Source organism: Protopterus annectens, chromosome 7.part1 (genome assembly GCF_019279795.1).
Source record: "Protopterus annectens isolate FY-2018-M chromosome 7.part1, PAN1.0, whole genome shotgun sequence".
NCBI lineage: Eukaryota > Metazoa > Chordata > Ceratodontiformes > Protopteridae > Protopterus > Protopterus annectens.
The window spans coordinates 183,060,207-183,075,315 of NC_056740.1; the positions used below are offsets into that span (position 1 = coordinate 183,060,207).

Genomic DNA, 15,109 nt, shown 5'->3' on the forward strand with positions numbered 1-15,109 from the left:
CCAAATTACTACATTTTTAGTCTTCAAAAGACGTTCTGTAGTTTAAATTGTAGGTTAAATACCTTTAAGAACCTATACAATTTAATTTATGACATTAAATGTGTAAGTTTAGACAGCATATACACATTTAGTCTACTACAAACAATTGCCATATGAAGCGAAGGAAAACAGGCCAATGGTATATTTTGCAAGTCAGGGACCGAGTCCCCAGTGTTAGCATGGGGTTTCCTCTGGATGCTTCAGCATCCTCCCAAATTCCAAAGACTGGACACTAAATTGGCTATAGTGAGTGTATGGCGTAGAACTACTGCAGCAGTGCTAGCCACCCAGTGGTGTAAACCTTAGCTCTAAATGACGAAGTGACATCCTAACCCCATGAGCAAAATGGGAAAAAGGAGTTATGGATGAAAGTAGAGTGAAGGAAGAGTACGGAGGCATAAGGAATACTTACATTTAGAACTATAGTTTATCCTGCTCTTGAGCAAGAAAAACTTTTAGCTAGGAAGTTTGAGTTGTTTTGAAAGATGGAAGGGTATAGACCCGATTGAAACAAGGTTGGGGCTTGGAATTCCTTACCTGTAAGAGTAAAATGCCCAGCAGATTGCTAACCATGTACAGTTTTTGTTTACTGGATTGCAGTGCAACTGGGAACAGTTTTATAGAATGTTAGTTCTGGACAGGCAAATGCTGGATAATTTTATTGGTGGTAAGAAGCTGTACATTAGTGGATGAGGCAGTTCTAACCAATTTAAACTTCAGTGCTATACAGTGGTAGGTTCTAAAACGGGGAATTCTGCAAATAAAGCCATTAGTTTAGTATCTATGAACCTATGGTGGAGACTACATTTTCTTGGGGAAAGCAGTCAGCTGCCCAGAAGCCACAGAAAAAAAAAATAAGCAGGGATGATGCGTGAAACCTAAATTACTGAAAAGGTGTATGAAGCATCTTGGTAGGTTGATGCAGAGATCAGGCAAGTTGCCCATGCAAAGCCTGCAATAAGCAATTACTGGAGAAAGGTGTTCAGTGAAGACAGATGGAGCAGCAAACTAAATGCAATCAAAGTCAAAGAACCTCAAGATTTGTGGTCAGGAATACAAACTTACCGGAAGATTTCCCCATTTCCTCTCAAGTATCCACATCGACTTCTGGGATGAGCAGAAGTGTTTTACTAGGCCCAGTTTTTTGGGAACCAGAAGTGCGAAAAGCACATTTCCCCTACTGAAGAGTAGCACTACGACTCCCAAAGTTCTGATGCAGAAGACAAGTGGAGTCAGATTTCACAGAAAGGGAAGAAATGCCCATCAGTTTAAGGATGCCCAAATTGTGTGGCTGACTGAAAGGCAGATCCCCTGCAATTTCCAAAGGCCAAGGTAATGAGAGGAACATGTTGGGATTCTAGGTATCCTACTCTATTCCAAATCAGGCCAGCAAAACTGTACTGAATTGAAGTGCAACTTTTCTGGTGTTTAGGAATGGGAATTCCCAACTAAAATTAACAGACTGAGGCCTTTAACAAATGACCTTTTACATCCCCTGCAAGTCTGAAGTCTAATCCATGCAAGTCTTGTAGCAGCCCTAGAAAGAGATTTGGCTATGATGCTGTGGATAAATTTGAGCCCAAGATGCTAAATTAAAGCACTTCCATAGCATTAGCCTTAATTTGGGAGGCTTAGCAAAAGTAATTTTAGATTATGGCTCTGAAAGTAAGGGGAAGCAGTATTTTTACTGCTAACATATCAAATGATCTGCTGGCCTTAAGACAGGATTAAGAACTCTGCAGCCTGTGTCCATGTCTAAACTACTGACCTGTCTTAAGACAAGGTACTTGTGAGCATCTGGGACAGGCTTTTTGGAACAGGAAGTTGTAAGAGATGTATTTGGAAGAAATTTAAGTCTGTGTGCATAGATTGCCATGCATCAACATCTGATCACACATTTTGGAGGTTGCGCTTCATAAGCCACTAATGGAGCAAATGCATCACAATGAAGCTGGGAATGGATACCCAGTAGTGGTGACAATCTAGAGAGGACCAAGTCATCTCCTTACAAATGGAAGAGGTTCAGTTTCAATAGAGGGGGCTAGGATGGTGCCTCTGTATGCCAAGGCACCCAAAGGGCAAGTGGGCGTGGCAGAAGACTAGTCAAATATGCATTTTTCAGTCTGTTGAGAACAGTGCTGAAGTCAAGGCCTTACTGATGTCTAGACTGCACCCCAGTAAGGTTCATACCGCACTGCTCATCAGCACCAGTCTCAAGATTCCAGTCAGATCTACAAGTGAGACTACCCAATTTCATTCCATCTTAAATGAGTTTGAGGGGCAAAATTAGGTCACAGGACTGGTGCCTTTCTTAGATTCTGAAATGATCACGTCACCCCTCAAGAGTCTGCAGGCAATGAGTGCTTTTAAAACAATCTGTGTAACAGAAGTCAGATCCCAATTGCTTACTTGAGTCTTGTGTTTAAAACAAATGCATATAGAAAGGGGAATTTTATTATGCATGGAGAAGCAGAGTAATAGCTTTCCTTGAAGTTGTACTCCAGGTAATCATTCTGGCTAGATCAAAGGACCATACTAAATTTAGCTAAGGGCAGTGGCACAGCCCAGGGATTGAGAGCTTTGTAGGGTCCAGAGTGCAGCAAGTTTACTGACCTAGCCTCAAGCCATGTTTGATAGGTGGTACTGATTTATTCAAATAAGTGTGCATACACCAATATTTTCCTAGGCAGAGTAGGACCGTCTTGGGAATAGAGCAGTGTTGGAACTGGGTTAGAGCAGTTTTACAGAGAAGTAGGATACACATTTTAAGGTGGGTTGTAGATGTGGGGAGGCAAGGATAATTTTACTTGTACTACCATTTTACCCAAATAAAGTATTCTTGTATGCCAGAGATCCCACCCCAGACATAAAAGCCTGCCTAGTCGGAACATTGTGGTAAACAAATGCAAATCAGTATGAAGTCCCTTACAAAGGCCAACTTTGTCCCATTAGTCTTTCCAGCATGGAAAAGTTGGATGTCACCAACATGAGCATCCCACATAACTTTAGGCCCCAGGAGTTCTATGTTCACATCATGCAATCTTTACTGTCTTGAAGTCTCATTTTGGCACCAATACAGGCGACGTCAAGTTTTATCCAACTTAATTGGCCAGATCAGTGGCATGACAACCTGCTATATTACAATCATGTTTGCAGGTCCCAGATGAGTTGACTGGCAGACTGATTGTATACTCATGGGAATTTATGGTCCTATTCAATTTTGTCAGTGGGTTGAGGGGAAGGTGGTAGCATTTCCTTTAGCATTATCCCTCATATTGGTCTATTTTAATGACAAAGTAGTTTAAAACCACAAAGTCAGAAAAATCACTTTAGGACTGCGTGCATCCCTCTGAATTAGTGAATGAAAAATGGGGCTTATCTACTGGAATACATTTCATGCAGATCTGTGCATCTTCTTGTACACTAGTGTAAAACATTTAACAGATTCTTTAGTTGGGCCATGTCAGGAGTATGCTGCACATATGCAGCAACCAGAAAGCCATTGTTCCCTAAAGCTAACAGCTACAACCCAAACGCTAGAAAGCATTTCCCCCCCTCAAGCCACAATGCTAGATACTTCCAGATACCAGGAAGCCACTTTTGAGGTGGCATGTGAACATGCTGCCCATACCAAAACAGCCTCCCTACCAAGAGGCATGTTGAGTTGCAGAAAGCAAACCCTACTTGGAGCTGCAGTCTGCATAGGCAGCCTAGACATGCACACATCCCAAGTGTGTGGTGCTACACAAGAGTAACCACTAAGGTTTTAAACAGCTTGGTGGAAATGATCACCTGATTCAGCTCTTCTGAATCAAGGACCCAAAACTATATGAACCAAGCGCCTGACAGGACAAGAAAGAATCAAAAGGTGCAGTAGAGTACCAAGGATGGAAAGGCAAAGCTCAATTTTATGCCTTACGACAAAAAGTAAATGCCTAAAGAGATCTCCATGAACAGGCCAAACTGGCTTTCCAAGCTCTGGCACCAGAAGACAAGTTTAAGCCATATGTGTCAATGAGTTACTCAACTGTTGATATTTAGTTGCCTCTACTCTTTCAAGGCTTTGTATCTTTTGGATACAATGAATCCTAAAAAGCACTGGTGACAGGGAGAGTGGCACATCAAATGCCAGATTCCCAAACAGGGATGAGCAATTTCTCCCCCACTACAATAGATTTTGCTCAAACAAAAAGCAGCCATACTCTAAGGGACACAGTTGCAGAAACATTTTACACATTCCAAGCTGCATCTGCAAGATTTGTTAGTTTCAGTTGAATAGGACACTACACAGGATGTCATGATAAACTTTTCCTTAAAATGTATTCTATGTATGCAAAGCGATAGGGGGTTAGTGCCACTCTGGTTAAAGTCAGATAGCAAAATACAGCTATGAGAATTATAGCTAGAACAATGCCAAGAATAAACCCCTAGAGATAGGAAATTTTACAAACCATGGGTAGAAGGCCACAGTACGATACCATTTTGATCATACAAAATTTATGGAAGCCACTGCTGTAGAAACATGTGGCTTGATTATCCAAGACTAAGCTGCCTTAAAGTATAGTGAAGTTGAGGATAGTATACAAATCAGACCGCAACTGATGCTACTCCCCAAGTCCAACCTTCTGTTGAAAAAGTATACACCCATGCTCCCTCACCTTTAAGGTATGGTAGAGGAAAATGAGAAACTGTCATTCAATTAATGTTATTTTTAAGTCTCCTCCAGACATGTCAATAGATGTATGCATCCCTTTGTGTAGCTATTGGGCAGTGTACAGTTTCAGGGACAGCAGAAACCCATCTCCTAGCAGAGGGTTCAGCAGTTTTCTTGAAATGGCAAGAAACGGGGCTTGCACAGATTTTGGAGCACACTCCCCACTACAGGACTGTAAATATTGCATATAGTTAAAATGGGCAAACCCAGGGGCAGAGTAGCTTCAGTAGACTGAGTGGTTTGCAAGGGAGAATACAGATTCATCTTGATACAAGGAGCAGGTACAAGGAGCAAGTCAAACCTGAAAAAAAAAAAAAAAAAAAAAAAAAAAAATCTCAGAAATGGTCTGTACCTGCATACTAGTTTATGCAGACTTACCACAGAAAGATTGCAACTGTCTACACAAGTATGATCTTGATTAATAGTCCCTTTTCTGTACGAGGACGTCATGGAGTGTGGAAATAGAACAGCAGAAAATCGGAAAGTAAAGGTAGTTTAGCATCTGCTCATCATACAAGAGCAAGAGGTTTTAGACCAAATAGTTCCTTCAAAAATTGGGCAAACATTTAGCAGTGATAAACTGTTTTCATGGGGGGGGGGGTGAGCCTCAATTCATCTTCCCCCAAACTCCAATAGACTGAGAAGTTTACCAAACAGCATTTGGCTTCAGGGACTGGAACAAGTTTTTAAATCAGTCTGGGGAAGGAGTCAGGAATGTTCCAAATGAGAACATGCAGCAAGTCTTTGCACCTTCACATGGTGAACACTGACATTTTTAGGAAGTAGCTACAGAATTTAAAGAAATTAGACCAGCTAGAGGTAAATGCAAAAAACTGGGATGATGTCCAGGCAAGGGAGAATGGATTGAGGAGATTCAGTGGGAAAGGTTGGACTTTATAGGAACTCCAGCAAATCAGACCAATTAAGTGCAAAGATTTATACACTTAACTGGAACACCCCAGACAAGTGATGTACGAACTTTGGAGGCTTTCAATTACCATGGAAAGTGGAGAATTGCTAGCACACCTCAGGAAAGGTGTACGAACTTTGGAGGCTTTCAATTACCATGGAAAGTGGAGAATTGCTAGCACACCTCAGGAAAATCTAAAGTAGTAAAAAGCATTATGCAGGAAATACCAAGTAAGTGTTCAGATGGGCTGCAAACTGAAGTTTGGCAAGGGATAAGCTGTTGAAAAGGGGGGAAGACTGACAGTACAACAGTAAACCACTTTCTATGAACTGCAGTTTTTCATGAGTAAAGATCAGAGTCTTCTATATACCTGTAACTATACTGAACCATGTAAAGTATTCATGCCACTGTTAGCAAATAACTTGGCCAGAACATGCTCCTGGCTATTTAGTGAATTTTAGAATGCAACTTGTACCCTGATCACTTAAAAGGCAAATGAGGGGGAGCAGTCAGCTTAGCTATTGAAAATGCTTTTTGAAAGAGAGACTTGCTGTTTAGGACAGTAAAGCATAGGGATGCCCTACATCCGAAAAGGCCACAACCAACCCCATTTTGAGTAGGGAACTAGTAAAAACACTTTCCCTGCTAGTTTACATCTTTCAGGCATACTATACAGACATTGGGAAATTGGGGAAGGATACATGGGGAAACTACAGTAAATCCCCCAGGCTATAAGCAAGTGTTAGACTAAAGCTGTGATCACACATTTGAATAAGACTGCATTACAGCAGTGCACAAATATTTGGGTCCCAAACCAAAATACTTGGGAATGGCTCACTACAAAGAAGGGGTTTGCAGAGAACAATTTAATTTGTCAAGACTGGATGTATTCAAACAAATCATGTGGCCAACACATTTCAAGTATTGCACTGGTAGGTTTGCTTTCATACTCTATTTTGAAGTGTTTTAGACCCCTGCAGTCACTTTCCTTTGGTTATGAGGGAGGGATTGTCAAGTAGCAGCCTAGAAGATAGACTGGGGCCCCAGATATAACAGTATGTGCAAGCTACACAATCGATGAGGCTGGAGCCAGGTCAATGTGTTAGCCTGGCAGTAAAGGCAATTATCAGATGAAAATTAAATTGAAGTTTTGGAAGGTACCAGAAAGCAAAGTCATCCAATAACTTAAGCAGGAGGTAAAGTATGGATACACAAGTAGCTGGCCAAGATGACCTTCAAAGCTAGTGTACCATGGACTATCAGCAAGGTTGGAGTATTTGGACAATCTTACTTTCCCTCTCATTTGGAATAAGCTGTAATGTGGTGTTTTGCAGGAGTCACAAGATTGCCAAGTAGCAGATAAAGGCTCAACAGATTTGGTGGATAATGCAAGGGAAGGGATGTTTAGATCAAAGATCCAGCATATACAGAGAAAAAAAAAAAAAAAAAAAAAGTACTTTAGAAGGCCTGGGAAAGGATAGTTAAGCCCAGCTGTGCCGTGCACCCCACCCCCTCAACATTGAAATATGGCTTTACCCAAGCACTGCCTGGAAAAAGGAAATTTCCAGTTTTTACTTGGCATGGTTTCCACAAGGACATTTCTGCACTTGACAAGCCAAACTCAAGAGGGAGGTGATGCAGTTAAATATGGGGCTGGCTCACTGTTTTGGGATTTTGAAAACTAAAATTAAAGCCCTGGAAAAGCTGATCCAGAAAGTGATGCAAGATGACCACCTTTTTGACAAGAGCATATTCTGAGGATACAAGATAAATAGGTAGTGGAAATAATGGCAACCAAAAAAAGCTGTAAAGATGAGTAAAATCTCATAGCATTAGAGGTCAAATGTAGAAAAACTGGGAAATTTGGCAATGACAGAAATCAAATCGCCTTGAGCAAGAAGACTATCACAGTTCCAAGTAAGCAGTGCACAAAACCAAATTGCTTGCTGAAGCAAAATGGCATCATGCAGATGGACAGCCTTTTTAGATGTGCCCTGGATGGTTAAACAAAGGCCGATTGTCGAAGCTTCCTTCAACATGTTAGATTCTAAAGCCCCTGTTCAAAACGTACTGCCTAGTTTACTAAAAATACCACTAAAGCCCGATTAGTAGTGTTGAAAAACAGCCTGGTCAGGCTGCACATGCATGGAAACTAGTATGCACCTCCCATGGGCAGCAACTGAAGAGCTAGTAAGGCTGTGGAGAGGGGATCAGCACACTGATTGGCAAAAATACTGTACCAGTATCTTCATCTCAGTGGCCTCAGATAAGGTTCAGGAAAGCCCAGGAAGGCAAATCCAGATCTGGAAAGTGACAAGGGTCAATGACAGCCATCAGCTGCTGGGAGGAAAAAAAGTGGGCTTCCAGTTTTCATCCATTTCATTGTTAGTCTTCCCACCTTATGTTTAATGAATTTGATGATTCCAGTAGCGTACCATGGTTCCTGAACTACAGTATCAGATTACTCATCTATTCCTTTAGTGCCATACTGCAAGCTTTTGCAGTGATGGACACTTGGACTACAATGTGGCATCTGTGCTCCCACCCAAAACACTAACTTCACCACCTTCTATGGTCAAATCCAGCAATGGTCAAATCCAGCAAACATTCTGTAGCATTCTTAAATACATTTACCCCATATGGCCACAGACCACCAGGTGTCCCAATAATCAACATGCTGTGGAAGCAGGTTATTCCTCTGACAACAATGCATGTATTTGTTAGATAATGCATTAAGTGGATTAACTTGTTTTTGCTAATTCCCTCCAGAAAGTTTTTACAACTTCCAATGGCTGCATCCTAAGCATGACCGGACTGATTTATATACTCTTCAAATGTTCATGGGGTGAAGAGGGTGATCCCAGGATAAAACAGATTTAAAAAGGTGCTTCACACTACTAATTAATATGCAAACATGCATTCGCTGGATACAAGGAGTGACATTAAACATGTACTAACAGCCAAGTTGCAATGTGCACTACAAAAGAGCAGCAGATATCCAAATGGCCAACATGTATGCAAGATACTGTGCACTGGCAGTTTCAGGGTGTGGAAAAGAGCTGATGCAACTGTCCTTGCATCCAAGGCACTACAGTGCATGTGAAATACCTAGTCTCATCTAGAGAAAACAATCCACAGCTTAATGCTTAAAAAGGATACACAAACATTTGACACTGGTCAATCACTGTCTAGGAAGTGTAGGAGACCTTTAAGAGCAGAAAAGGTTTGCTCTAGATTTTTAGCCAAATGTAGCGTAATGCTGATATTTTATGCCCATTTAATCTGGATCCAGTTGTCTTTATGGTTCAATTAAAAAGGTACTTGCTAGTTAGTTTTGAGGGTTACTGAATACTAGATATTGAAAAGCTGCGGTTCCCACCACCAGTTAAGATAGCTACATCACCTACTAAAATGTGTAAGGTGCTAAAGAGCTGAAGTTGGTCTCCACTGATATTCAGAGGGGTGGCAGTACTACTGAGCCAAAGCTGCAGGAAATTAGAGAATTCTGCATGCCTTCCCCAGGAATAATCAGGCATGTGAAAAGTTAGAGTATATGGAGCACTGAAGACACTGGTTCAAGTGTAGAGAAAGGGGCCCAGGCTTCTAAGCCAAAGACTGCTTTGTAGTCTACATGCAGTCCAAGTGTGATTTTACAGACCATGCCTCTGATGCCAGCAGAGTTCTTCCATGACTGACCTACTGGTCAAGAGACAAGATCTTGGCTGAAGCAGACTGGCTTTCACTGAATCTGTTCTCTACTACAGGAACAGTAGACTGAGGTGGCACTCAGGATTAAACCCTCACCGGGGTTACTCAAAGCACAGATTTGTACCATAGACAAAAGCTAAAAATTTCACAAGGTTTTAAATCCTAGCTTAGTGCAACTGCTAGTTCAGCTCAACTGCAGTTTCTACAGACTGCAGCAGAGTAGCAAAATCCATTGTGTGCCCTTTACATATCCATAACCTCAGCTATTCCCTCAAGGTAATCCAGAATAGTGCTGTTTATTATGCAAGTGGTTATATTCATGTTTCACCTTTCTAGTTAAAAGGTAAGTGCATATATGCAGATACACTAGTACCAGAAGGTTCACACTGCTGGGTGGCTAGCCTGCCTCAGTTCTTCCATACCATGCACACCTATGGCCAAAGAACCTTTTCCCATGACAATACCAATTCCATTTTCATTACATCTTCACAAATGTGAAGAGGTTCTATGCTGTACTTTGACCAAGCATTAAAGCAAAGGCAGTTGAATGAACCAACGTTTGCAGGAGTATCATGCATTCAAACATTAAACTGTTGAAGTAGAGGGATTTTCTATTTACAATTGGCTCCCATTTCGAGTATATAGCACATGCACAGTTCTGTTTCAAAAACCTATAAAAATGAATTACACCACCAAAAGGCAATGCTGAAAGAGCACCCTTTAAAAACTAGGGTGCATACAGAATATTTCTGCTAAAGCATACTATGAACCCCAAGTACATGTAACCCTTCAGTTTCAATTGCTTGCTATATTTAGCAAAGTTAAAGTATTAAAGATTAGCCCTTCAATACCGCAAATGGTCATGGTTTATTATAGTCCTTGCATCTCTGCTGGAAACCAGTTAAACTTCTGAAAGCGAGACAGCTTGATTTACAGTTTTGCCCCCTTTCATCTGGGTGGCCTACAGTCAGCTCTGGGTGAAGCACTGGACACAAGTTTACATCTACAAGCTTTACACATACTGCATTATAGATTACTAGGCTATCGACCCAGTCATTAAGCCTAGCTGTTTCAACCCAATGCAATACCCAAAGCTCTAGTCAATATTCAAGATTGACTAGTGATTACTGGCACTATCCAGGTAAGAATTTATGGTGGCCCATCCACGTTCCTCAAACATGGTCAGAGGTGCTGTTTCACATAAAGTGGTAGCCTGTTCCAAAGACATAGCAGTTTCTGGGAGAGCAGTTTCTCCAGCATGTTTTATTTCAACACAGGTCATATTCAAGTCCCTGGAACAGGTAGCCCTAGACCCACTTTATTACAGATATGCAGTACATTAGGTTTGGATTGCTCTATAATCCAGGCACAAGTCTCCCCCAAGGTCTATACAATATGGAGTATAGACAGGGAGTCAGCCCATGTAAGGCACATACTGGAGACCTTGATTTGTCAGAAACCTGAGGAATCTCCCCAATTGCTGCAAGTACTTAGGACAATACACGAGGAAGGTGGTTTCTCAATTATGGGGACAAGTACCAAAGTGTAGGATGGCTATAACTTTTGCTCTTTGAGGCAGTGCCTTTACTAATAGTGATCTACATGGAAAGTTTTCCTAACAGTAGATCTGTTGTGGTCAAAGTTAAGGTCAATCTGTGATCCCAGGTTCCCTACCACTTGGTGTATTGTTGATAATGACATGGTGCATTTCTTTGCACAAGTTTTGAGACCATAACTAATACACCAGACTCTCCTGGAGGGTACTGACATTTGGGGATTCAATGATTGCATCTAGTTTGCAAACTTGGAGCCACAACATGTTCTGACCTGATGTACCAAGCAGTAGGGGGTCCAGCACAGATCCCTGTGGTATCCAACTGGTAACAGGTATGCTGGTTGGAGTCATCCACAGTGCTTGCTTTGTGAGCAGTTTGCAACCTATCTTAAAGGGGTTGCCATTGTTTGCCAATAGGATCAAGCACAGTTCAACAAAACTGGTGAATAAAGCAGTGGTTTGTTATAGTTTGCTGTGCTCTGTTTAGCGCTTTTTCTCTTTACGACTACCTACAAGACTTATTCGGTATTTCAACCATCCTGTGAAATACAATTTAGTCTTCCTTGCTGCTCAAAGTAGAGGTGGAATGCAACAAGCCTCAACCCAAGTCCTGGTTAACTTGCTTGGAGCCAAAGTTGGTTTTTGGCAAGTTTATCAGCTCTTAAATGTGTCTGAACAGCCAGAATCTCCCAATTCCACTGTATGCATGCTTGCTAATCTTACCCTTCACTGGACAAGCCAAAGGCCGCCAAAGTCCCTGCACTATCCTCTGTCCAGTGTGCAGGAAGCTTCAGATTCTGTTTAAGTGTGCTGGTTCCCATAGACTTCTTGCTGTAATTGGCACTAGCCACCCTGAAGAAACCATCTGGACTATTCTTTGCTTAACCAGAGTTCCTGCAAACTCTAGGCAGTTGTGGAACTTACAGCAGTAGAGCAGAGGGCATGGGAAACACGTGCCAATTATAAAACTTAGATCAGTTAAATCTGCTTTAAAGATAAGGAAAGCATGCAGTAACAGTTCAACTGTCCACAAAGCCCAGATTTCACCTAATTTTTTGGCATTTTCCTCAATTTTGATTTTCTGGTAGCAGAGGACTGAAATCAGAAAATGAGACATTTGAGTTAGACTGCAAACTCTTTGGAAAATCCATGCCAATGCAAAACTTGTAGTCCTCAACCAAGTTTGTAGGAGCACCATTAAAAATGTCCCCTATTTTGAGGCCTTACCATTTATGACCTTACCCAGATTTCTTTTACGAGTTTGAGAGGTATGGTTCAGTAACTAGCCATTGTCTCCTTTATAAAAGTCCTCTAGACTGGATAACAGGGGTGCAAGTACATTTGGTCAATATTTTCCAGTGTTAGAACTAATCAAATGTTTAACAGACAAGTCAGCATGCATCAAGTGAGTGGATAGCAAGGCTGAAGCCTTGACATTAGGGCCATGTATACAAGTCAGGCTTAGAATCTGCACAATGAGAGGTGCTAGTATGAATGGGTACTGGTTATGTTGGAAGTCTCCAACAGTACAGTTCAAAATCCTGGAGTGTAGGGTTGGGGTGACCAAATCACCCCCCCCCCCAAAAAAAAGCCTAAAGCACACCCATAGTCTGACTAGTTTAATATGCAACACCATGGAATGAATTACAAAATACTGGCAACCTACAAATACTGAAGCCATCCAACTTGTGTTTTGTCAAAGGAAGGTCACGCCTTCTTAACCTGGTAGACTTTAGAGGGTCACCAAGGAAATGGATAATGGTGCATACTGCCTACCTAGACCTGTTTGATACAATACCCTAGTCTTTTGACACCTAAAGTAGGCATAAATCCCTACTTTACTCTTGATTGCTAGCTGGCTCAGATATTATCTGAGGTTAGGATTGAGATCCCAGACTACCTGAGAAGCAGAGGCCTCTGGCTCACCAGATTGGCAGACTACTGCATATTGGAGTCAGATTTTCCTACGAGACCAACTTCCTACAAAAGAGCAGGAGGCAAATGACCTGTGCCAAAGCCAGATTAAAAATTAAAAGCAAGTGCATTATGGTACTTTGGGAAAACATTCACCCAGGTTAATTACTCCAATATCACCCCCACCCCAGAGTTAGCTTAGGGATAAGGCCTTTGACAAACATGTAGCCAAAAGAAAATCACTGTTGCTCAACTTAAGGGTATGGCATCCAAGTCCAGGGAAGTTACTTACCCTTAAACAGAACCATCCAGGTACAATGATTTCCTCAGCTTTTACCTGACCAGGCTGATGCAGTTTGAACACCCAGGAGGTTCTGGTTCCTAACCAAGAGGATCCAGGTTAAACACATTGCCCTATACAGATCACTTTAAAGCCCCATTGCTGTACAGTCTCCTACAGGTTACTGATGTGATCTATGCCTGGCACAGAAGGAATCCTCAGATTAAGCCCAGATAGACTTTTTACACATCTGCAAAATGAATAGTGGCAGACACTAGATACAAGTATTTAAAATTTACTTTCATCAACTAGAGCATGCAAGACAGATCTGCCACTCAAATAGGCTTCCACACATTTGAAGCCTAGTCCAACCCTAACCCTATTCAAATGCAACTGACCATTTGATGGGAAATGGTGAATTCCTGCCAGTCTGACATCCCCCCTATGTCCCCAAAAGGGGGTATTCCATTTGCCTCCAACATCCCCCCACTAAACTTTTACTAAGCTCTTAACATCCTCCAAATATATGCCCAAGTTATATGGGGACAATTCAGGTGCCCTGGGAGTCTGCCTAGTATATACCTGTGAACAAAGTGACCATTACAGCCTCTCCTCCATCTAGAAAAGGACTGAACACTTGATATTACTGTAACCTTTCATCCATCCCAGATTGTCAATCATACCTTCCCAGAGCAGTTTCATTTACTCCTTCTGTTTGAAGCAGAAAGCCTCAGGGTTCACTATTGGGTCCTTAGTTCAAAATGTATGCTGCCCGCACTGCTATGCAGTGTATGTACATCTAATACAGAACATAAGTGGGGTGGTTCAAGTTTATTTTATCAATAAAATTTAACCCACACCTCCAACACGGCCATATATTTGCTCAGACCTTGTAATAGTCAAATTCAATGTACAAAATGTGAGTGAAGTAAAGTTCCCTCTTCAGGTGAGGAAAGAAATGTGAACCGCTGGGTCTTCTCTTGCAGATTCTAATCAGGTGAAAAAGTATTTGATACCACCTGTAGAAGTGTAGTACCCCCCCCCCCAATTCAATCCAGTTACTTGAATTCATTCTACCAGAGGCCATTCCCATGGCATCATAACTTGGCCAACCATTACCTCCCTCGTTTAGTATCCACGATTCAAAAGCACCACTTTTCAAACCACGATAGTGTCCTTTGACTACAGTTGTGCATGACAAGGTGTAGCAGAGGCAAGGATTTCCAGACCGGTGCTGAACCGCAAGTGTTCTAGCCAGCTATTCAAGTATTCCAGATCCTGTAAAGTTTGGATAATACAGCATGTATTAAAAAGCAAAGTTTACAACCGCTCCTTACTGCAGTCTATTCCTCCCAGTGGAATCCGAAGGAAACTGGGTCAAGATGGTGCTGCCTGTCACACAGATGTGTCCTGATAAGCAAGTCCAGTACAAACCAAAGCACTTTCAGAACCAGCACACACATTTTGGTTCACTGACCTGAAGAGGAGTTTTGTTTGCTGGTTCTGCAAGTGCTTTTGGTACTGTTTCCAAGCACTTTTTTCCTTCTCAGTTGTGTTCACTTAGTTTACTCCAGCCTTCAGTAAAACCAGTTTAAATTTTTGGGCCTCTTATACAAAACCACAAACCATAACAGGCTGACAAAAATGCCTTACCTTAAACCGCCCTTGTGCTCCTATAGCTGTGGAATTATGAGGGCGAACAAGTGTTCCATCCTCAAGCCCTTTGGCAAGGGCTTTTCTAAGCAAGACCCTTAATCTTACTGGATCTACAGTCATATACTGGCTTAAGATATATGCCCGAATGGCTTGAACAGATGTTCCTCTCCGATCTCCAGACTTCTTAAGGGCCTCAACCACCATTTCCAAAGTTGTTGGATGGGTCTTTGGTACAGCCTTCTGGGCTCCTGCAAATCAAAAAAAATTAGTTACCCAAGTGAAGGGTCTCCAAATTTAAACAGTTTAGACATTTCAAGCTGCTAAAATGCAAGT

The 15,109-nt window shown here is 41.7% G+C and overlaps 1 protein-coding gene across 2 annotated transcripts in view; it reads right to left on the reverse strand.

Annotated features, from left to right (window-relative positions):
• Window positions 1–15,109, reverse strand: part of LOC122807529 (protein B4) — a 205,369-nt gene that overhangs the window by 152,865 nt on the left and 37,395 nt on the right. For both annotated transcript variants that reach the window (XM_044078450.1, XM_044078449.1), the window contains exon 2: window positions 14,774–15,024. In XM_044078450.1, coding sequence (XP_043934385.1) covers window positions 14,774–15,024 — 251 coding nt within the window. The remainder of the gene's footprint in view (window positions 1–14,773; window positions 15,025–15,109) is intronic.